Source organism: Apteryx rowi, unplaced genomic scaffold (assembly GCF_003343035.1).
Source record: "Apteryx rowi isolate R43461 unplaced genomic scaffold, aptRow1 scaffold_563, whole genome shotgun sequence".
In the NCBI taxonomy this organism is placed as follows: domain Eukaryota; kingdom Metazoa; phylum Chordata; class Aves; order Apterygiformes; family Apterygidae; genus Apteryx; species Apteryx rowi.
The window spans coordinates 429,842-454,240 of NW_020450831.1; the positions used below are offsets into that span (position 1 = coordinate 429,842).

At 39.2% G+C, this 24,399-nt stretch overlaps 1 protein-coding gene across 1 annotated transcript in view; it reads left to right on the top strand.

Annotated features, from left to right (window-relative positions):
* The window catches only part of ROR2 (receptor tyrosine kinase like orphan receptor 2), a 43,504-nt gene that overhangs the window by 2,230 nt on the left and 16,875 nt on the right, over positions 1-24,399 (top strand). Inside the window, exons 2-3 of the mRNA XM_026081963.1 lie at positions 7,857-8,144; positions 9,163-9,193. Coding sequence (XP_025937748.1) covers positions 7,857-8,144; positions 9,163-9,193 — 319 coding nt within the window. The remainder of the gene's footprint in view (positions 1-7,856; positions 8,145-9,162; positions 9,194-24,399) is intronic.

Genomic DNA, 24,399 nt, shown 5'->3' on the forward strand with positions numbered 1-24,399 from the left:
ATCCTCCAGAAGTCTTGAAAAATGATTCTGTCCCCGAAGAAGTAACAAGGTTAAGCAAGATATTATTAATTGTGTGCATTTAAAAAAGGTTGCACGTGTCTTCCTTCAAGTGAAACTAGCCTTCTAAAGTTGATGGGATAGGACCATGACTTTGCCAGGGCTTTAAGGAGAATTTACTTGTACCCATTTCCTTTAACTGAGCACCTGAAATGCCAGAACAAGGCTGCCTCTGAGCTCGGTTTCACTCAGAACCAGCGTAGAGCAATGAGCTTTTGCTATGGAAGAACTGGGGTCTACTGGGTATGCTGGAATAAAAATAAAGGGGTTTGAAAACAAATCTCCCCCCACACCAGTGAATCCTTGCAATGGTGGTCCTTTCCTCAGATCTTGATCTCAATCCAGTGACTGTCAGTGGCTTTCTGTGTTAGAACAAACCCTTTCCTGGTTCCTGAAAAATCTCTTTCCACCTGCTCTGAGCTGGGACTGTGTCAGCTCCCTCCTCCTCTCCAGAAACATCACAAGCAAACTAAAGAGTTGTCAACTGTGTCACAAGTGGAAACCAGCTGGGTTTTTTTGGTAATGAGTACTGCTGGTGTGCGCAGCGTTACATAGGACATCAGAGAGGAATTCACTGCTCACAATTTCATACTCTTAAAACATACCCAGGGAAGGAATTAAAGGGTCCAGTACTGACCCTTCATACATGTATGAGCTGCCAGTAAAATCTTATATCAGAAATGCTGTCTGGTGGCAGAGGTGTTGGAGCAATACACTTTAATGGTCAAAGAAGTACATAAGTAAGGGCAAATTGCAGCAGCTGAGATGTTCAGTGAGGTGAAATGCTCTGGGAGACACGATGCTTCAAGCCTCTGACCTTCAGTGTGTGGCTTCTCCACAAGTCAGTCCAGGAACTCTAGCTCCTTTGGAAAGGCTCTTGTCTTTTCATCTCTTTCTCTCTCGCTCGCTCTCTTTTTTTTTTTTTTTGACTGAATGAAGATGTTGAGCTCTTGTTCAACATACTTCTTTTTTCTAGTTACAGGCTTTTTTTCTTGTTAAGAAAAACATATACAATAAAACCCATTTATGATTGGACTGTCCTGGTTGCTTTGATTTGAAATGAGGTTACATGTCAGGAGTCATTCGTATATACTCCCTAGGTAGTGACTTTTCATCTGCACGACTGGTGACCCTAAGGACAGTGCACACTCCAACTGCACTGTTGTGTCCCCCCCAAGATCTGTTCCTAAATAGGCAGCAGCCTGGGACAGAAGGTAACTCTCTGTTCACAAACTCCACTGAGAGCTCAGAAAGCAAGACCATACTACCCAGTAGACTTCGAAAACAGGGCTAGGTAGATGCTCAGTCCTTTAAATATGGGAAAATATTGCTCAAAAATTAATTTCCTTCTGCCAAGAGGACAGAGCTAACCTCACTGTCTACACTGGTTTCGGAGATTGTGGGGGACCATGTTCAGCTTGTGGCAATGTTTCAATAGTAATTCTGCTTCATTCCTGAATTGACTGTAATTTGTTCCAAAGCACATCTGAAGTGTCCAGCTGCTTGTTTAAGTGCATGTGATCCAAATTGCTTTATTTTACATGCTTGTGACTGCATTTTTATACATTGAGATCACACATAATATGGAAGACTGGGTGCAAATAATGTGATTAAATTATGCTGTAAAGGTATCACTTCATCTGGAAACACTATGTAGCGATACCTAATTCAGTGCGGTTTCCTTAACTGCTCACGTGTATTTTAGGAGGGCTGCCAGCTGCCCTTCCATCTGCTAACCTGCCTCCAATGTGTTGCTGCAGATTGCTCATCTTCATGTGGTGGTTAAATACAGAGGGAGAGGGGTGAAGACTTGGGGATGGTGTTTAGGAAGAGGGGCTGTGCAAGAAATTAGGAGTCTTAGATCTTTCTCCCCTCCTTATTAGGATGGTATTTCTCAGTGTTTTTCCAGAAATGGCTTATTTGTGGAGGGAATCACTTTACTGGACTCCAGGCACCAGCTAAGGTGTGCTGGTTTGACCCATGTCTCCTAAACTCTTGTACTTACAGCAGTATTGCTGTACACGTCTCTAGAAAGAATGCTTTGAATTTTAGTAACTTTTACCTTTGTTTCCTCTTATGGTTGCATTTGGTTCTTTTATAAACCAGAACACTGTGGCACACTTTGATATTCTTTGTGTGCTACCTGTCAATTGTCTGAATATTTTATGCTTGTTACTCTGTTCATAAGAAGACATTATTTGTACCGGTAAGTTTAATATTAATATGTTAATATTCTGCCATTCCATAGGCTAAAATATTTTCTTTGTGTGTGTAGAATTTTTCTTATTTATTAACAAAAAAAAATTATGTCTTATTATAGGAAATGATTGAATTGTCTCCTAATGGAAATATCATTACTTGAGCTACTTAAAATGTTTTCCAAAAAAAACCCCTTTTTAATTAGAAATGAGATTTCATTAACCTGAAAAAAATGCCATTATTGAAGTTAGTCATTTGAAAAAAACTTGAGTGAGAGAACTCATGTTCTTTTATTGATATCTGAGAATGTGAAGAAAGGGTTATTCGAAGGCAAAAAAATAAAAAAGAACAGGGAGGGAGAAAAAAAGAAAAAGCAAGCGGCTGAGGGAATGAAAATACCACATTGCTTTTTAAACAAATGGTAATGTATGTTTTATTTTTTAATGGTTTTGAACATTGTATCAAAATACTTGGAAAGTTTTAACAGATGATTCTAAAAATGCTCTAAATTATATGCAGTTATGCAGACAGAAAATATTTCTTTTTAAGCAGCTGAGTTTAAAGTTTTTAACATTTAAAGCTAACAGATGAGTTTATGGATTTTTTTGATTCTTTGATTTAAAATTATTTTTTATATATATATATATATATATGTCTTATCTAGAAAGATGTGTTCTAAAAGATGATAAAATACAAGTGTAATTATTATTGTTGCTTCCTCTGAAGAGGTTGCTTGTATTTTCAAATATCTAGCAATTTAAGACTCAAACTTTCCATCCCTTTCTCAGAAATTAGACATTTTATATGTTTGTTTCCCTTATGTGGTACAGGAAGAAAAGGGAATCAACTGTTCCACGAAAAGGCACAATTATCTCATTCCCCTAGCAGGGCGGGAACATGGGAAGACATGTAACTTGGAATCGTATCCTACAGATTTACCACTTAGTCAATGTGTAAATTTGGCAAGCCACTTAAGCACTCCTTGCTTTAATTTCCACATTTGGAAAATAAGGTTGACGATATTTTCCCATCTCATGAGACTCTAACATGCATAAATCGTTAGGAGTTCCCAGATAAAAAGAGTTTAAAAATTTTAATAAGTACTACGAACATATTCAAGGACCCATCTTGAAGCTGTTGAAAATCAGTATTGCATAATTATTTTTAAAATCAATAAAGGCAAAAAGGAACAAAAAGAAGAATAGAAATCAAAACTCAAAGCAAAATCAGATAAACCAGAATTAATTTGATTCAAAATAGCTAAAGAGATTTAAAAATATATGTATATATATTTTTTTAGAGGACAGATCCAACTTGTAAATCACAGCTAAGGTCTTAAAAAAACCAGAAGCAGGAACAATCATTTTGTATTATGTTTATGCTATGCTTAGCACAGAAGGTTTGAACTTATAACATGGACTTCTAAGTGCCAGAATAATATAAATAGAACTAAGAAAAATAATATGCATATGGGGACACAGTGACAGTTGCATCCTTTATGGTTTTAGCTTAATACCTGTACTTGTGCATATGACAATAATTCGACATTCCTATTCACGTGTGGGAAAATTTTACTTTTATATTCTTGCCAAAACACACAAAATGGCCCTTTCCTCTTAATCTGAATTTGCTGTGGGATTCTGTTTGATATATTTATATCAAATTTATTTCTTTTTAAAACATGAAGGACTGGCAACCTAACAAAGGCATTTCAAAGTATGAAAGAGTTTTGCCAACATTAATGTCAGTTATTTCCCTAAACTATTCATAGGGTACGTTAGGGTATCATACTATAACATAATATATAGATTAAGTTCTATTATCCTTTCATAACATCTTGACAGAACGGTTTTTACTCTGTTCAAGCAAAACAAACTGTTAGTATCATTTGTAAACTATGCTGGAAACCATAACAAAAGCGAAATTTAATTTAGAGCACCTCTGCCCAGAGCAAATGCAGAAATATCCATCAGAGGGCTTTTCCCTTTGAAATACTTTAAGCGTACAGATGTCCAAGCCAAAGACCACTGAAGGCAAAGGAAGTGTTTTCCCTCATTTCAGGGGGTCGTGGACAAAGGCCACTATAGAAAATAGTCTATAACAAGAATTGTTATATAACGGAGAAAACTGCTCTCCATTATACTCAGATTAAAAAACAAAATCTATTTGAATAGCCATATCCCAAAGGAAGTATAATTGTTTGTAATACGACATTTACTTAGTATTACTATTTAAACATAGTGAGCCCAAACCACTTTAAAGAGAGTATTTATTCTATGTTTCATAGGTATGTCAGTATTAAAACAGACTAGTAAATCTGTTCCAGGTTAAAAAAAACCAAAACAGTTGTTTGGTACAAAATACAGGACTCAAGTTAAATAGAATACAAGTTCTAGTGCTTTAATTTTCCTCCGTATCTGGCCAAATGGGTATTTATTACAAGGGAGAGAGAGATCCGTTGCAAAAGTTTGCTTCACATGTTGCTGGGTATTCTTGAGGTGCCCAAGTCAGCGTAGGAAACAGCTTGTTCTTACCCCAAATCATTGCATCAAACCGGAAGCCGCACCATATTTGTGGCGTGCCATGCATCATAAAAAGCAACTGCTCATTATCGCCGCAGAAATTAAATAAGGAAAACATTCTTAAGAATACAGGCGGTTAAATTTTCCACTCTGTTTGAAAGATTTGCAATTATGGGTTATCTAAAGCGGATTCCAAATAACAGGGCAGCTTAACAAATGGCTGGCCGCTCTGTCGCACAATTACTTCAGATTTAGTAAGTATATAAACACCAGTCTTGGGTATCATTTCTCGAAGAGGAAATGAAAGTCCCGAATAAAGCCTGTGCACTTGGGGGTATTGGGCCAGGCAGTGGATGGGTAGCGTGTCACGCTAATGTTTCTGAACTTCTCTGCCAAACTTTGAAGAAAACACTAGTGCTGCAAAGTTCAGCAGGTTAAAATATTTATTACTCCATTTGTAATAACTGTAGTTTAAAACACTGCAGAAAATGCCTGTAAAATTGGCAGGAGAAATAATGAACTAAAGCCAAATTCTGACCTGCAGGAAATGGATTCAGTTACACTGACTCCAGGGGAAGTGCATCTAATCACACCTGAATTTGGCCATAAATCTCTGGCATTGCTTTCTGTGATAATAGTTTTGTTCTAGTTATTAACAGGATCTGATTCATAAATTCATGTGAAATATTCTGGGTTGCTTCAAAGCTACGGGCCAAATTACTTCCTACAGTAACTCTAGTTTAACCGGAATAACAGCGAGGCTTAACCTGGAGTTTGATCTTGAATTAATGACATTCCTTGGTCCTAATAAGTGAATTTAATAGCTATTTTCAGCTATCTTCCTCTTCTCTTCCTGGCCCTACTCTGTGGTTCAGCTGCACCGTTTGAGAATAAACTACAGATCAGATAAAGTGACAAAACAAGGGTTTTTCTTTTTCTTTTTAATAATGAGTTACAGGTGAGATGGTCAGGGAAACTCCTTTTCCACTTTGTAAGTAGGATGGGTCATGCTTCCTAATAAAAATGCTGATGTATGTAAATTGCTAACTTAAATAAATAAGCTTTAGTAAATTGTTTCTATTCCACGTAATAACAAGGTAATATGCCGATTTCTGTCACCTACAAGAATGTCATCTTATTAATTCTAATTCTACAGTTGTAAAATTTGACTGTAAACCACAATAAATAAGCATGACATTTCAGAAAACATTTGGGTGCTCTTTCTCCTTTTTTCTTTTTTTTTTAACCAGGTATTGAAGGTCCTTGAAAAACAAATGTCTCTTGTGTTCTGTCAAAAGGTTTTAAATTCCACTAAAGGTTTGTAGGCTAAGAGCAGGGAAAACTGAAGTGAAGTTACAGACAGACTAATTTATCATTTTATGAGAAAAGAGGGCAACAAAATATTTTTCCTGTAAATTTGCAATGTCGTATGGATATCTTAAGTCTTTTGTTTTTACTTCATTTTCTGTGTGCACACTAAATTTACACTTGCCTGCACTGTATTTCCATACTGTCTGTCAGAGCATGATTTCTTTTGAAAGGCCACTTGTAGACAGCAGTGTAATACCCAGTAAGACCCAGATTTCCAGCAAAATGTGGTTTTCCCAGTTCATTGTATTCTGATGTTTCTTCTACCACTTGCTCACCTCTCCAGCACTGTACCTAGCCATTACAGAGGAATTGAGGTTCATGGTCATGTCAAACATAGATCAAGGCAGAGCATCAATTTTCTCCAGGTATTTCAGCAAGTAGACTGAGAACGTTGACCATTACATTTCTGGTGTTGGACTCCTGCACAGTAAAATGCTATTTCCAAATCAAGCAGATGCCAAATAGTCTACCTGATGGGAAATGGCACATGTAGACATGCATCAAAGTCTTACCAGTTATAATGTATTGGTAGTATTTTGCATTTTTGGATCCAGATGACATAAAAATGTGGTGTAATGTAAAGTATGCTTAATGCTCTGTGCCTAGTTAGTGTAAATCCAAGCAAACCTGTGAGCATGACAGCTGGATGCTATTCTTACTTGTTTTGACTATCTCACTATTATTTCAATAGAACTACATGCTTTCAAGCTCTCAACATGTGATGAGTCAGTTGCAAGACTTCTAACACCAAATTAACTTTAACAATAACAGATAAAAATTTTGACTGCCGAGTTTTTTACAGTGTTCTTCCATTTGTTATTCCTTTTTTACCACTTGAGATCATCAATACAGCACGCACGTTTTTTTGACAAGCCTTTCAGCTTTCAACAGCTCACAAATTAGTAGCTTTTGGCTCCCATTTATAAAACTAAAACCCATGAAACCTGATTACTCAATATCCATACAGGCCTTTCTTTGTCCAGTTTAGCACTGTTTTAGCACTTGATGTAAAATATGGCAGCCTACAATCAAGTAAAAGTACCATCTGTATCACAGGTTCTTTATGCAGTTAAGACATCCTTTCTTTAAATTTGCGTATGAACTTTAAAATTGACTTGCAAGACAAACCTATCCAAATCAGCTTCATTTTAAGATTCTTTCATCAGATGAGTATCTGGCAAGGCAAATTAGTAATATTTAAAAGTACTTTTTGCAATTTTAACAATTTGTAAGACAAGCACACGCCTGCGTAAGAAGATTAAGTGGTAAAATTATAGTGATATCCTACTGTAGTTGCAACTAGGCTTACTCTTTGTATGGAATAAGAGTGGGTTTTTCTATTATGCCATAAACTCTTTCCCAAAAGACTTACAAACTAACTAAAACAAGTCACTGTTGCTCCAGAATAGGTGCTCGTGAAGGCAGTTAGATTTGTAATGGTATTAACTCATACTTTATATGATTATACTTCATAATGTGTGTACGTACCTGACTGCAGATAAACCTGACGCCAATCGTGAAAGACAAACTGGAGCATGATGCTGTTCTAGATCTAAGAGAGTGAATTATATTTCTTTGGAGTATATGTTTGAAAGAAAACTCACATGGCTTCTGACACCAAGATCTGCTCATAAAAATGTGCCTCTGGGCAGTGCCTTATACCAGCCCAGCTGAAGTTTGATCCTTTCTGACCTTTTACCCTTCCAGGTTACTTTCTGACCTTTTTGGAGCCGGTAAACAACATCACCGTGGTCCAGGGGCAAACCGCAATCCTCCACTGCAAGGTAGCAGGCAATCCCCTCCCGAATGTCCGATGGCTAAAAAACGATGCTCCGCTGGTTCAGGAGCCGAGGCGGATCATCATAAGAAAAACAGATTACGGTTCGCGTTTGCGAATCCAGGACCTCGACACCACCGACACGGGGTACTACCAGTGCGTGGCTTCCAACGGGATGAAGACCATAACGGCAACGGGAGTCCTGTTTGTAAGGCTCGGTGAGTTTATGGCTTTTATAATCACTCCGGTTGCTTTATAGGCTGGGTATTAGTTTTCATAACGGCACAACGGGAAATGAATTTGGTGCTTTTTGGAAAAAAAAAAAAATTCTCAGCGCGAAAGGAAATGAATAAAGCCACTACCAGGGGCCTCTCCCCCAGCGCATGGCTTCTCGGTTGAACTCGATACCCGTTTACTGGTAATAAAAGAAAGTAAATACAGATGGAATGGTCTGCAAATACATAGTGCAGAAAAAAATTATAAAGTGGTGCCACGGTAAAGTCTGAAAAGGTAATGTTTCATTGCTGGGGGGGTTCATTTTGCTACTGACCTGCCTTCCTTGTCTGCCCTTCAATAGCTGAACTTACACCGCACCTTTCAGGAAGTACCTATATTGCATTTTGGAGGCTCGATCATTCAGGCTGGAAGCCAGGCTTTTGCTTAGTGTTTTTGCACGTTTTGTTTGCAAGTGTTTCTGAAGTGGTGCGGAAAAAAATTTGAGAAACGTTTCCAAAAATTCCTTTTAATTTTGTGATAGTAATAGTTAACTCCCCAGTTTATTTTGCGGTGATTTATTAAATGTGGGGCACCATATCTTATTGCTGTTATGACAAAGGTTAAGGGCATGCCCTTGCCATATCATAAACTCTGATAGTAAAGCTCAGGTGGATTTGATAGGGCTTAGTACTGGGTAAGTGATGTGTCAAGACAGAATATTGTCAGGATAACACATTGTCTTTTTAACAGCCTATTTTTTATAACGGGAGACGTTTTCTAACAAAAATGAAGTCCGTTCAAGTTGCTGCCTGAACAGCCAGAAGATTCATGTGATTTTTATCTGTGGCTTCGAAAACAGCAATATGTAATTATGCGCCGGAAGCCAGAGGCTTTTGTTTGAACCTTGAGGCAAGCCTTCCTTAAAGAGACACCGTTTGCCTTCGATTGCTATTGACTTTTTTTATGCTGCCGTCCTTGAGTCAAACCTGTCAACAACGCTTCTTTGTTTTATGTTTACAGGTCCAACCAACAGCCCAAATCACAACCTGCAGTAAGTACTTTTTGGAAGTTACTTAATGAACTCTGACCAAATTTGTTCTGTAGGAATTTCATTTGTAAACACAGTTCATGCTGCCTGCGACCACCGCGTGTTTGCTAAAAATATTTAATCCAATTGAAACCTCTCAGAATGGCCGAAGCAGTCTCAGACAAGGATAGCATTGTGTTACAGTGGGTTTTGGTTTGATAGAAATTTCTTGAGCAACTTCTGCTTGCGTATTTCATATTTTAGAGAAGCAAAATACCACAAAGTCATCATGTTTGAACAGTAATCATTTATAGGGCAAGTATGAGCTTGCAAGTATGAGTGGTTGAAAATGAACAGGTCAAATGCTTAGGTTGCTGCAGTTGTAAATTTACCTATTCCTATTTCCTAGCTGGAAAGGTCAGATAAAATGAGACTGGGATCCTGGTTTTGAGTGGTCAGTGTAATTTTGGCTGTTTTAGTGGTGACTTGGTGATTTTGGTTAGTTGCCTGGGCTCGCACGCTGATCCAGTTATAAAGATGAAAATAGATCAGTTCTGCTTCATCATCATTGCTTTATGTGTTAGTATTGATTTAAATCCTGTGCGTTGTATAATTTCTTGAGATAGATTCTGCAGTGGCTCAAATAACAGAATGAGGACTGCTGTCTGAGACCCTTGCATATGTTAGTTAATTGCTTAAAATCAGTGTTGGTGGTGGAAGAATTAAAAATAAAAGAAAAAGCAAATTCATAAAGGCACATGGATGTTTTTCACAAGTATCCTATCGAGCAGTGTTTGTGACCACTGAACTCCCAGTGGCTTGAACGGGAACAGAATTAGGCCAGTGATGAGTATTTTAAGAAGTCTTACTCGGAAATTTCACCTACTTTGAAACCTTAAACACTTTAAATAACTGCAGTGTGGTGACTGGTGATCACTAATCTGTCCATCTTATATGTACTTCACACAATAGTCTTACATACATAAAAATTAATATCACATGGTATACATTCCTGTATTTTTATATGCACAGAACGTGTAAGTGAATTTAAAGGATTTCAACATCATAGATTTTTCATGTTTTTCTTAAAATCAATTGCTAACTACCAAGGATTTAAAAACAGCTCTTGGTATGACAGTGTACAAAAAAAGTAATCACTTTTGTAACCACTGAAATCTTTCTTAAGGTCTTTCAGCACTTTACTTTATAAAACTGTTACACACCTGCTCTACAAAGAGAAAAATAGTCAGATATCAGGAAGCTGTCTGATCTTTTGCAAGGTCAGAAAGTGGGCACTGGTACAAGAGGCAGGAAGCTAAAATATGCACAGGGAAGCACTCGACTGCAGTTCAAAGCACACGGTCCATCTTTACTTCTGGCTTTTCCTAGCTTTTGACTGCTTGACAAAGCAACCTTTACCTTTTTGGAAATATAGGTTAAAATAAAGAAAGAAAGAACTCCAAAAAGTCCTATCAAATTCCTATGTGGGCGAAAAATGATGTACATGTCATTTGGGTCTGAAGCTGGTTTGGGATAATTACACCTCTAAGACTGTGCTGTACCACCTGTATCAGCAGTGTAACTGGAAGCAGTGTAAAGCTGTGCCATGATCTTTTTGGAACTGCTATTAAAAGGTGAAGCGAAGAATATCCTCACTAGGAGACATTGAAAGGAAAGCTGAAGCTTGAGAAAAACAGGTTCAGGTCTGAGTTCTAGCGAGGAGTCTTCTGGGATTTAGCCTATCAGGTTTTCAAGGGTTACAGGTCCTTCTGCCTCGTTTTATCCCTGCTCGTTTTTCGATTTTCTTGTTTCTTCCTACTTATCCAGGTTTTGTCCACTTTTCCCAAATTCTTATCCTTCCTTCTGACACCCTTTCTTTCATTTTTACTCTTTTCATGCCTCGCAGTTGTTCCCACCTTCCTCTGCTCTGCGCCTCCTACCTACTCTTGCAACTAAACTACTGTTATTTGGCAGTGGTGGTTTGGTTTGGTTTCAAGAACGGATTATGTTTTTTTACTGAATATTTTGTATTAAACAGCATAGGTCGAATTGTAGGCTCAAAAAGAGGAAAGGGGGAAAACAGGACTGAACTCGCTAGCGGCTAGTGAGAGCGGAGCGCCGGAGGAACGGGTGGGAACAAAGGGCTCTTTCTCCCTGCTGGCCGCCCGGCACAGCCGCGCGTTGAACCACCCGAGTACCGTTTCTCTTGGCATTAGTGCCTCCCAAAAGATACGCTTCAGTGGAAGTGCTGAAACCTAAAACCATTGTATCTTAGCTTTAAACTATACCTAATGAATTATTAAGGGATAAGAAACCTTTGCCTATGTAGATACCATCTTGCAAGGCATTTTTATGTAATCCATGTGTTCTGCTGTGGGTTTCTAGGAATCATATAGCAATTAAGGATTGCCATAGATCAAATGCCGCATTATGCAGTCCGATTTGCCAGTGCACAAAAGGGCCCTGACTTTCAGATAATGAGGTTGAGACTTTTCCTTAAAAATCTTAAAGTAAAAATTTAAAACCAAGTACATAGTTTTAAACTGGGGTGCACGTGGTGGGAGATGTCTTTATTTTCTGTGAAGGTCTGTATCTGTACAAATCTCTAGAGATTTTTCTATAAAAATGGAAAAATACAAATCGATCCAAATTATGTTGGTTATCAAAAGTATTAAAATCACTGAAAGCATTAAAAGCTAGTACAAATTGATTTACAGAGGAAAGAAAATCAAAACACAGTCATAAAACTAGGCTCTGATGAGCCTTTGCTGTCCAAAGGAATGTAGTATCCAAAGGAACTAGAGGACTGTTATACTAGAGGACGGGCCAGCAGGTTGAATTCTTTCTCTCACTTCATAATGCCTTAACAGTTTGTATCATTAACACTTTCCACTTTTGTCTTTCTAAAGAAAGCGACATGCTGTCCATTCAAAAAGATGCAAGTGCGGAAATAAAGCAACTGGGAAGCAAATGTCAGTGAATGGTATTTTAACATAATTTAAAATTAAGTGATAGATGTTACTGTCTTGGAGTCTAAGAGCAGGAGGGCAGAGACAGCTGCCTTTCCTTCCAAAAGCACTGTTCTTACAAGATTATTTTATTCTAAAAGACCAGTGACCCCTACTCTAACTTATTTTTCTCTTGAATTGAACTGTAAGATTGAGTCTCACCCCTTGTGCAACTTCCTGACTTGAAGTTGTGAGTGGCATACTCATTAAGACTCTGTCACTGTAATGGGGCCACCTTGAAGGGGACTTGGGATGGAAGATACCTAAATGTTTCCTGCTCTAGGGCTTCTGGAAAATCTGACGAGGCTTTAGAAGAAGTGAGGCAGACACAGCAGAGCCAAAAGAAGTAGTTATAAGTTAAGCCCTTGCAAAGTGCAGCTGAAGAGAAGCTGCTCTGTTACAGTGGTGTCCATTTTTCCTGATGCCATCTACTAGGGCTGGATGCTGGGAGGTGAATGTCTCCGTCCAAAGCCCTGTGCAGGGGAACCCGGCTGTCTAAGAAACTATGTGAACGAACTATGAGAAATCCCTGTCTTATCAAACCCTGACTAATATCTGTTCTGAGCTGAGTCATTAATTCCTGCATGCTGAATCCTTAGAAGGAGAAACAGATGGAAAGAAACACCCTAGTCATAGCAGAAGTCACTGCTGCTTTGGGCAGGAATTTTTGCTGTACCAGCCATTCAGCACAAATTTGCATTCTCCCATCCCTTGGTTCATTCAGGTAGTTTGGGGCAACAGTAAAAATTAAAAAATTCGGTCCATTGAATAAAATTAGTGAAGGAATTAGAATTTAAGAAAAGCAGTTCTTTCAGACAAAGCAGAGTGTCTTTAAAAACTAGTAGCACCTCAGAGTTAAAACACTGGTGAGGAACCCATAGGCTGGGGTAGTCAGTTTGTTCCCTATGGGCCTGCATAGTCCATCACTCCCATCGCAGGGCCAAAGCGCACCTCTCCTTTGAGCCCAACGGGGGCCTTCCATGTGATGTGACGGGTGCTCCTACAGCCATATGGTGGGGACAAGTGTGTTTTCATGTGACAAATGTCTGAGTAATTTTAAGATGGAGAAGAGGCAAGAGGGTCCTTGGGAAGAGGAAGCAAGGGAGTGGATCTGAGCACTTCACCCCAAAGCCACCTCCCTGCTCATGTCTGATGGACTTCCAGCAAAAAGGCAGTAACTGAGAGGGAACTTAAAAATGTTTTTGCAAGCTGGATCTGGCTGCCAAGGTGAAGGTACCAACATTGCATTAAAAGGGAAGAATAATTTCCTTGCCTTCGATCAGCAACACAACTCATATCTTCTCCCTCTCCTTGGGTGGTGTAAATGCTCTCCTCTAGTTTCAGTCCAGTTCAGCCACTGATAATAACATTTTCAGTGTCATACAAGGTTTTCTTTAAATTCTATAAGGTTTTCTTAAAAATTCACAGGCACAAATATTTTATACCCAGTGCAACAAAGTTATGCCATTTCAGGAGTTCCTTTTTTCTATTCAGGCCCATAAGGACCAGGTGTTCAAAGGTGGTGCTCCTGCAGAACCACATGTGCACCTTTTATTTCATCCAACTTTTCACTTGGCTGAGATGACCATATCTGAAGTGGATATATTTTTTTCTAAGATATTTGTGGTAATGTTTTGAAGTTATAGAATAAGTGCATACTTTGTATTCTGGTTTCCGGCTTTAATGAAGGAAGAAGAAGTATTCTATGATTAAAACCCTGGACTCTGATTTTAGAGATCTGGATTCAATTTCTGGCTATGCCCCTGCCTCCATGTGTGGGAAGCTGTTTAACCTTCGTTTCTCCATTTTTTTTCTGCATGAAATGGAGATGGCCAGTCTTGGGAATCTCTTTGCCTTCCCTTGTTGTGGGATGAGATCATTTCAAAATGTTTAATGTACCTTCTCTCCCTGTAAAGCAGGGAATGTTCTTCCTATTTTACCAATGAGGAGCTCAGGCACAGATTATCCGAAGCTGGTCTACATTAAACAGCATGTATTTGCCTTGGCAGATTTCCTGGCTCCCTGACAACCCAGTCTGGGATCTGGCTGGAACATGCTGCAATTCCCTTCTAGCCTGTGCGTCTCAGTTTTGTGGACTTTTTTCCTGCCCTCCCCAGCAAGGCATGAGGGTGGAGGCGAGGCTGGATTTCAGCCTGGTGCGGGACTGGGGCTCCTGTCAGAGCATGGAGATGCAAAATCTCAGAGCTGCTTCTGGGCCCGTTAATTTTAATGTCCTTTGACAAGTTGTTCAGGCCGAGACGGGAAATTTGCAGAGGAAGGGGGGAACTGAAACCAAGGCTTCCATGGTGCTGCACTGAACCAGCCATCGCACCTCATTTTTCATGCTGTTCTTCTACCTTATCTATTTTGAGAGCGTAATTTTGGGGTACAGTGATTGTTTTTTTACTGTGGCTCTATAGCACCAAGCCTAGTAAGGCTGATGTGTGTACTGTGTCACAAATAATATATATTACTGAAAATTTTGTCTGTCCAGAACCATAGAGCACACTCAGAGGAAGCTGTGACCTCTGTCTTATTACGGAAATTCCCTAACTTACTTTTGTGGTTTGGAATAATTTGATTTTGTTCAGGAAAACCTAGAATATGGGTAGTTTAAGGGAGAATTAAAGAGCAGGGGAAGTACTGGTTTGGGTTGCTTTGCACAGCGCTAGATCCTGGCTTCTTCCCACATTACCCTGTTTCTTCAACTTTGATTTTCCACTTAAATCTTGTCTAGTCTTTAATAAATAAATGATGAAGGATCTAGTACACTTTATGTTATTTAATGTTAGAAATAGAAATGAAATGTGGGCTTAAAAAAATGACTAATTTAAGTTCCAGGTGTGTATTTAAACTATTATGCTTAGTACCTTGGAGGTAGGTACAAATGTCTGTATTTCTGCAACTTGTTATCCAGCAATACAATTGTGAGTGGTAGTCTTTTTCTTTCTTTTAGAAGAATGAGAGAACTAAGGAAGGAAGCAAATGGGGAATATTGGGAAAAGGTTGTGGTAATCTGTCATGCTCACTAATTCATACCGTCCAGACATCCAAAAACCAATGGGATGCTAAACGTATATGTAAAAGATGATTAAAAGTAGACCTCCAGGAAAGCTTTACCTTCCCTGTGCTACCCTATAAATCAGATGCCCCAGCTCCTTAAGGTGTAATAGAGCTGCTTTGCACTGCATTACCTGGTTAGAAAGCCAAGAGACCAGCCTTATGGGACTCTGCTGCTGCTGCAGCAGCAAGGTTTCCAAATAGTGCAGGAAGAAGAGGCCATCAGTTACACTTCTGTGTAATATTACAGTTAAAYTAATTTAGGGTTAAATGTGAGGCAGTACCTTCCCACTTGTGATTAGCAGGGCCACCAAGAGAGTGTTTTATGGGTTGGACAGGGTATGATGAAGGTAGGGCTTGCAGTTTTGCCTTTATATATGGGGCTACAGCAGGCAGCGCACCAAAGCACAAGAATATTTTCCTCTCCTAAAAGTTCTGCTTTGCAAAGTTTAGAAATTTAGCTTGTTGATAGATATTAAAGGAAGCTGATGGTTTCTGTAGGGGAGGACTTAGGCACAGCCTGTGTGCTGGCAGAGCCTCCTTCCTCCTTTGCAGAGCAGCACCTCGTTTTTTCATGGCTGGCAGTGAAGCTGTAAGGTGCAACTCTGGGATGTGCAACATACGGCCAGGAGCCAAATGCAGCTCTGACTTTGTAAAAAAAAAAAANAAAAGCACACCCAGCACGCCCTGCTCTAGTGAATACAAGCTAGCTGAGCAGCAGCAGGTGCTTGTGTTTGGGCAGCTCGGGGAAACAATTGGTATTAATTCACCAAAGAAGTCACAAGCAAAATAGGACATTTTTTGTTCCTTTTAAGGCTATATGTAAATTGATATTCAAAAGAGTAATGGCCCTTGGGCTCTTGGCAAGTAGCTAGTGCAGCTGTTGGACAACCCTGATGTAACCAGTGATCTTTAGTTTGTTTTGATTTTACTTCCTCCCTCTCTCCCTCCCCTTCCCTTCTTCGTTCAGTAGCTTAAATGGCTTTCAAAGTATTTATTGTATGTCCTACAAAAGGACAGTTATATGTCCCTGTGACTTCCTGTCATCATTTGATGCCCCACTGAGTTTAAATAGAGTTCCTTAGGATGCTGGATAGCCTTTAAGTACATAGAAGGAAAGGGTGAATATTGTAGTTAGGCACAAAGGTAAAGGAACACTACTCTAGCAAAAACCGGGTAATTAAAAAAAATGAGTTAGTGTTGTAACACTGTGCCACAAATCATCCTTTCAATTTTTATGGCTTTATAGTTAATTTTTCCTTACTTTTGTGTTATTCTTCTCTGCTCCAATTTGGAAGAATCACATAAAATATAAATGCAGCTCATTTACTGTGCTTGAGAAAAGGAGAAACAGATTTTACAAACTTTAAATTTAAACATTTCCCTTCAAACAAAATAGCATTAAGAGTGATAGAAGGTATTATTTTAAAAAAAAAGTGAAAGAGAAAAGAAAAAAGTAGTAAGGAAATCTGTTCTTTTAAATTGATACTGCTCTTTTAAGTCTAAAATTTAAGGTGTTGGAGGTAATATTTCTCTAAAAATAAAATAGCAAGAAGCATGTCTCATCAGCAGTATCTCTCATGTTCTGCAAAAATAGCATTCACAAGTGTCCCATTTGTCATGAGAACATTATGAACGAGGCAAAGGATTAATTTACATGGGAGCCATAATTTTATCACGAAAATATTCAGTATGCAACAGAAATTTTGATTTTACGTGTATGTGCACGAGTGCACGTAACTTGCATGCACACACACAGATGCACACACTTTTTTTCCCAAAATTTTTTCCAAAAGTTCAGTTTGCAAGCTGGAAAGAACTCTTCCTCCCCCCCTCCCCACACACTTTCCTTCAAGTTGGAAAATCACTCTCGCTTTAGTCAGTCTTTGGTGGAACACAGAAGTCTCAACAGGCCGGCCTGCATACAGTCCTGATATGTTCACCTAGCTCAGTTCTGCAAAATTAGCTTGAAAAGCTCCAATTTTTAGCCCACCTAATGCCAATAAAGTGGTTTTATGTTGTAAAACAATGAGCAGAGGAGTAAAAGAAACACATGTGATGTTACTTCAACAAGTATCCCCAAAAAATAAGCGAGGCCAACTCAGCAGTGAATAGTATAAGAAAAAATATTGTTTAGCACAGGAACAAATCTTGTATTCTTTGAACAAGAGCAGCGCGGACTGTCTTTCTATTTTCTCCTGTAATAGATCGCAGTTTATTACATTACGTAAATACATATTCATAACTGTCAGATCTGCTAAATCGCATGGGAATCTGAAATTGAGATCAAGAGCATTCCTGGGAGTATGCTGTGTTAACGAAGTTCAAATACTGGAGCTGCTTTCTGAATCTGAGCTGCGGTGGTTCAGAAGGGGTGCGATAGTCCCTGTTCACTGTTGGTAGCTGCAAGGTAGCGTGTTTATTCTGCATTTGGTAATTAATGTGGAAAAGAGTCTCAGCGAATTATGAAGTTTTACTGTGGGTTTTTTTCTTTCACCATTAGTTTGGGGAGAAAGAGAGAAGCAAAAACGTATTGCAAGATTATGCAAGACTGTGGAGTGGGTGATTCACCATTACTCTGAGAGACAGAGCAGTATATGCAGCATCCTGCTTTTCAAGCATTAAGAACGAAATGCTGACATGCTAAACCTAGGAGCAGCATTCTATTTCCTAATTAAGTTTCTGAAGTATTTGTTTTGATTAATGAAGGGTTTATTAACTTTAAGCGTGATTAGATTAATTTATGGAGCTGCCATGCTGGTACAATTGCTACTTACCACCTATCAAGCTAATAATGTTTGCGTAGCATTGTGTGTGTGTCGTCTGAAAGTAAATTATAGCTGTGATTTTCCATGTGAGCTGTTTTGCTGTGCCTGAGATACAACGCCGTATCCGCTATTATATCGTAGGAATGTCTAGATGGAAAAATGTGGCACTCGGCCACTAATTAATTCTGCAAAGGAAGAAGCAGAAAGAGGAGCCTTTAGAAACAAGGTGTGCTATACACTCAATGAGGGGCTTTTAAGTCAAAAGGAAGAAAAGTGAGGGGAAGTGATCGTTTGGCATCACATGAGTGCTGGATGTGTGCAGAGGACCCCCAGGAGTTAGGGGTGCTGCCAGCCCCAGCAAAGGGCGGCTGCCGAGCCTTGGCCCCTGCTCGGCCGCTGCAGCCACACGTTGCCCATTGCTACCCAGAGGGTAGGAAGTGGCTGTGAGTAGTGGAGTGTATTTTTATTTCCACTTCTTGAGAACTCCGGAGGCTTTGACAGAAACAGGCATAGAATTTCCTGTATAGGGAAAGAAAGCTAATTTTCCTAATCTGGAAAAAAATCAACAATCCTATTGTGTGGAATTACAATGGCACAGCAGATTTATTTTGTGAGGACTGGATTTCTCCATTGCACCACCCGGACCTCGTCACTGGAGCCACCCGACACACGCAGAGTCGTAATAGCAGGCTGCTGCCTCCGTTAGAGACCAGTCCAGCAGAGGAGATGCACATCTGCCATCAGAAAGGAACAGTGAGACCTAGAAATAGTAGGTCTTGCCCCAGGTTCTGGGGGACTTCTGAGTGTAGCCCCTCCTGTGCATTGCCATCCTGCCTGGTCCTCCTGTTTCCAAGCCTCCATCCTCCCCAGGCGCTCAGCCTCCTACCAGCACCACGTTTAACCTTAGGCGCTAGCCTTGATGCAGGTGCCAAATGGTGTTGTTTTCCCAGACATGTCTGCAAAGCTTGGTGTAGATTGGATCTTTGGAGAACATATCGACTATGTTCTCATGGGCCTGGGCTGACCATATAAGGATGGAAATGTCTTAAAGGTTGGACAAATTTGGGTAGTGTTTCATGGCACCGGCAAAAGGCATCTCCTGGCAGGTCTCGGATGACTACTCAATAGCTTGGGCATGCTACAGCATCACAGCCAAGCAGCTGCTAGTGTTCGTGGTGGTGGGTTTGCTTTGCTTTGTGATATTTTTAGGGTTTTTTTTCATCTTAAAGGGCAAGATGGTAATTTTGTCTAGCCTCATTTTTTGAAATGTCTGAACTTAAAAAGAAATTAGCCTAGGACTGTAGACTGTTTCAGCTCAAATAAATTCCACAAAGTTAACAGCAACTGTGACAACAACCTCTAACGCTGGGAAATATTCTGAAACCGTAGCTCTGCAACATTGCTATATTAAGTAGTTCATGTTATATCTATATTAAATAGCAGAGAAACTAACAAGTTGCTGAGAGGCTTCATATTGTTGCTTAGATGTTTTTAAGTCATTTACTCTGGGATTTTCTGATAAGTGGAATATGCTAAATTTTTATTAAGACTGGAAAAATTTCTGTGAAGCTGACATGTTAACATTTTATGACTATAAATAGTTTATAGTTTTAATAAAAATGTTCTGGGAAGGACTTTGAAGATGAGCACTTCCATCTACATATAACTACATAAACTTGAACTTTGATGCTATGATAATTTCTGGCTGTATTACAAAGGGTTCTATGCTATTAGACATAATCTCTGTTTTAGCTGAAATAGCAAAGCCACCTTTTTAATCATTATTTAAAAAAAAAAAGAAGAAAAGAAAAAAAATCATACCAACATGGTTTCTGTCATTTTTGAATTCGCTCAAATTCTTTCATAGGGGAACATCTTTTTAGTGCTACAGTCGGTTATAACTTTTCTAATTATGAAACAATTTTGAATATGGCTCTTAACCATTTTGTGCAAAAACGTTTGGACTTTCTGGCCTCCAATAAAAGCTAGAAAGCACTTTACAGAAAACTGCTTTATTTTACATCATTCAAGAAAAACTCGGAAGTGGAGAAGCATGAGGTACTTCCGTAGGACTTGTTTTGTTTGCTTTGCTTTGCTATTGTTCTGTCTTCTGGTAACCTCTTTCTTGTTGGATTTATAAAATTGGCCATTTCTGACCATGCCTTCTTTTCCTCGAGACCGTATACCTCCCATCTGAATCTGCCATTTGTATAAAGTTCCTGTAGCGACTACATCAACTGATTTTAACAAATTAAATGAAGATATAATACTTGTATTTATGCATATAATTTGCTTACACCAAGTGTTTTTCATGAGCTGAAGGCAAACAGAAAATTTATATTTGTGCATAGAATTTGCCCGCGTAGGCATAAATCACAACGCATGAATAGCTGCCCGGAGTGACCAAACCTGCCACTCCATCCTTTCCCAGTGGCTTTGCCGCGTCCCTGTGCAGCCGCCATGCCCTCCTAGCCCAGCTCTTTGGCTCATGTCTGTGGTGCCTTTTCGGCCGGTCGATGCTGAGGCCATGGCTCTTCTGAGCCCTTTCCGGAGCAGAGCTCCGAGTGCTCGCTCGGGTGACTTGGCACGAGAAAGGAGGCAGGATAAAAGCAAAGGCTTTTGCTTTCCTCGCGCAGTGGGGGAAATAGAGAGCTGATATCAGAGACACACTAGAAGGCTCATTGGGCTGCTGTTCTCCTTAGAGGTGCCAGAAGGAGGGGTTTTATTAGACAACCCTAACACACGGTGAGGGAAAATGTCTATAGCCTCAAAAAAAAAAAAAAAAAAAAAGGAGGGTGGGTGGGGAGGGAGACTCATACCACTTTTTTTAGTGCGCCAGTGGCTGGAACGTGGCCGGACTAGTCCTGTGCTTCCATATGCTGAAATTCCCTCTCTGAAATTTAGTTATTCAGTGGCCGTGATTGTGACAAGGATGTGTCCATGAAAAACAGCTAATACTTAACACAACTGACTCACAAGCTTCCTTGAGCCTAACTCATCCGATGTCAAGATTTCGTCCCAGCATGTTTGCCCAATGCAACAGAGGGAGAAGTTAGAAAAATACCATTTCAGTCAATCAGAAGAGAGAGTTTGTAGATAGAAGTAACATTAGATCATCTGTTTGAAGTTACGTGTGGTAATTCAGAGGAGTCTGTAAGAGGAATAGTTGGTAATTTCTCCAGAGATTAGGCTCCGTTCCTTGCAGAAATTTAGGAAGTAAATGCCCCAGTTCAGTTGTGCTTCTTTCATCTTCACGTTGCATAATCTCCCTTTCAAATGACAAAATTCTTTATCTTCTGTCTGCTAACAACATCTTCATTGTATATGAGTGATTCAATTAAACTGATGTATCAGAAGCCAGACTTTTCACTGCTCACTGAGTAACACGATACTGGCTAATGGGTAGAACAGCACTTAGTAGCTTGTATTTCTGTAGGACCGCTTCAGTTATTTTACCCAGGTAACTGTAATAAGGGTAATAACTCTGGTACAGGGCTGATGCAGGGCGATTCTGTGGAAGAAATGAAGGCAATACCATTTGCTGTGGATTTTATCCGCTTAAAGGATAGAACGTAGTATCTTGACTTTTGTGTTCAAAAACACTACTGTTATAATCAGTTATGGAAATGAGGCAACAGGCTAAAAATAAGGTTGTTGGTTGCATGTCGCTGTTTGGCAAACAACTTACTTTTCTCTAGCTTGTCTTAAGCACTAAGTCCATTTGCAGTTGTGTTTTTACTAATGACAAGTCAATAAATTGCTTTATCTATTACTACGATTAAAATGATGTCTCAAATACTATGATTAAAATTAACAAATTCATCATGCCTACTGCTTTAATCAGCAGAATAAAGAATAATTGTTATTTTCTACTAATTTTAGACATCAAATATGGAGTTTCAGTAAATTTTTTTTCAGGAACTTGCAGATAAATATTCAAATGAAATTCAACACTTTTTTTAGGGGTTCTCTGAAGTGTTATTTTTTATTCCAAATAAAAAGCAGCCAAACAAATGCTGTTTGTTAATGTTTATGCAAGTACTGTGTTAGCGGTAAGGTAATCTTACTTATTTGGGACTGCTGTTACACTCAGTGAGCATCTGGCAGCAGAAGTCATGGGCCATATCCCTAGTGAGTGTAAATTGTCATAGGTCCATTGACTTCAACTGAGCTATGACTATTTATACAAATTCCCCAGCTTGTTAGTTTTTGACTTTTTCAGACTAGACTCCTTTTCTTTTCTAATACTATTTATCACATTCCTTTAGTGAACAGGAAAAGTTTCTGCGTCCATCTTCTGCTTTAGGGAAGTCCCTGAGGCCTTAACTGTTTTACCGGCTATTTTCTGCCGCGCTGGTAGGTTTGATCTTTGGACACTGGCGAAGATGTGCAAACAGATGATTTTATGTGCAGGAAAGGTGGGTCGTTTACAGCCGAACCTTTGGTCGGAGAGTGGGAGCAGGCAGCAGAGGAGTATTGGCGTATTGGTTACGGGCAACTTTGGGAATGCCTGCTGTTAGCGCAACCTTTCTCAGCAGAGCAATAGTTCGGGCGATGCTGCTTGGGAAAAATCCCATTCCTTCTTTCCATTAGTTATTTGTACCCCACTCCTGCTGCCTYAAAAGTCAGTAGTAAAACTCCCATTGATTTCCTTGGTGCGATGCGACGGAAAGAGCAATTTTATAGCCTCTTGCCGTGCGCCAGCAATGACTACTTTAAAAGACGGTTCTCTTGACAAATTTTAATCCATGGCAAAACAAGAAATGGAGAGAAAAGCATGTTGTTTTATTTGTTATTTTCCCTGAAAGGCAAATAGACAAGCCAGACCTCCAAAAAAGGGAATTAAATTTTTCCTCTTGCAGATTATGTAGGCTGTAAGAGAGAATTTCCGCATAAGAATTTTTGTACAATAACGTTAATACAGATTCGCTATGTTTTTGATGGGAGGCAAATTTGATAGGACTGATGGCTGTGGAAGGGTAGTATGTCCCTGTTCTCTCCAGATCTTCCCTGTGACCAGTTTCGGTGGGAGGGAGTGAATATTAAGTGACGTGAACTCATTTTAGCCRTGGAAAAGTGATCCACTTGTGTGTTGAGTTAGCTCCCCGGCGTTATGATATGATGTACGTCAAGTGTAGGGGAAATAAATTACCAGGGCGGTCGTGCCAGTTTATATCAATTCCTGGTTTGAAATGCGGTATAAACAAAACAGGAATAGATGTTTATATTAAAGACAGAAATTCCCAAACTTCTCCTGGTGCTCTCTGTAGCACATTTCCAACATGTTAGTGTGGTTTGCCTCTCTTGGACCCAAAGTAAGCCCTTTATTCTTTTAATTCTATGCATTGCAGTTCATTTAACCTGTGTGCTTCTTGTTTATGAAGTAGCCACGTACTGGGTTAAGTAAACTTGGAATCTGAAATATGCTGCCTGTCCTTTCCCCTCTGGTCTGGTGACTCGTTGATTATAATCTTCCTCTTTACACGGCTTCTGCCATAAAAATTCTCCAGCCAGAACTATCAGAAACTCTGGGACTTTCCCAGAAGATAAGTGACCTTTTTCCAAATTCCCTGTTTCTCTGCCCATAACAAACAGGATGATATAATTTTTTCATCCTTTCCTTAGCCCGTCACTGTTTAACTGTGGGGTTTTTGTGCACCTTTCCCTGCTTTGCCACTCCACTTGTGGAGAACATAAGGGGAGTCTTAATATCCTCCCTTAGAATTTAACATTTTTTAATTCTAAGCTATTTACTACCTGGGCAAGATGAAAAAAAAGGTTGAAACTTCAGGTTTGATATTTGTTTGGGAAAATTTATAGGTAATTTTAACAGCAGTTGTAAGTTTGCTTATGGGAAAATCCTATAAGACGACATATTTTCTAGTAACTTTTCAAAAACTCACCTGTGGGATATCCTGTTACATTCTATAAATTGGTTTAATATCATTTACTTTGGTAGAGTATAAGTTGAAGTTTCTTCCCTCTAAATGACTTTGAAGTTTATTATTTGAATATATTAAAATAAATTGTCCTCAAATTACAATTTTAAATAACCCTTTTGTTCATTTTCTTATAGGGTACACTGGTAGGAATTTTTAAGTTAGTTTTTAAAAAATGTAGTAGATCTAATTGTCTAACTGGATCCTTTTTATTGAGTTTTATCTCAATATTTGGGTTCGAAACCAGAAAGTGGACTACAGTAGTTGGTATTCAGAAAATAAGTGAGATTCTGGTTTTGCCTGAATGTAAAGAACCTGTCTTGAACAATTAAATTTTCATTTTGCATACAGACTAATGAAACACCCAAGGATTTGTCATATTCTTTTCTCCTGAAACTCTAATCTCCCATCTCAGGGAGGTACTCGAGTATAACTCTCAGGGCTTTCTTGAAGAC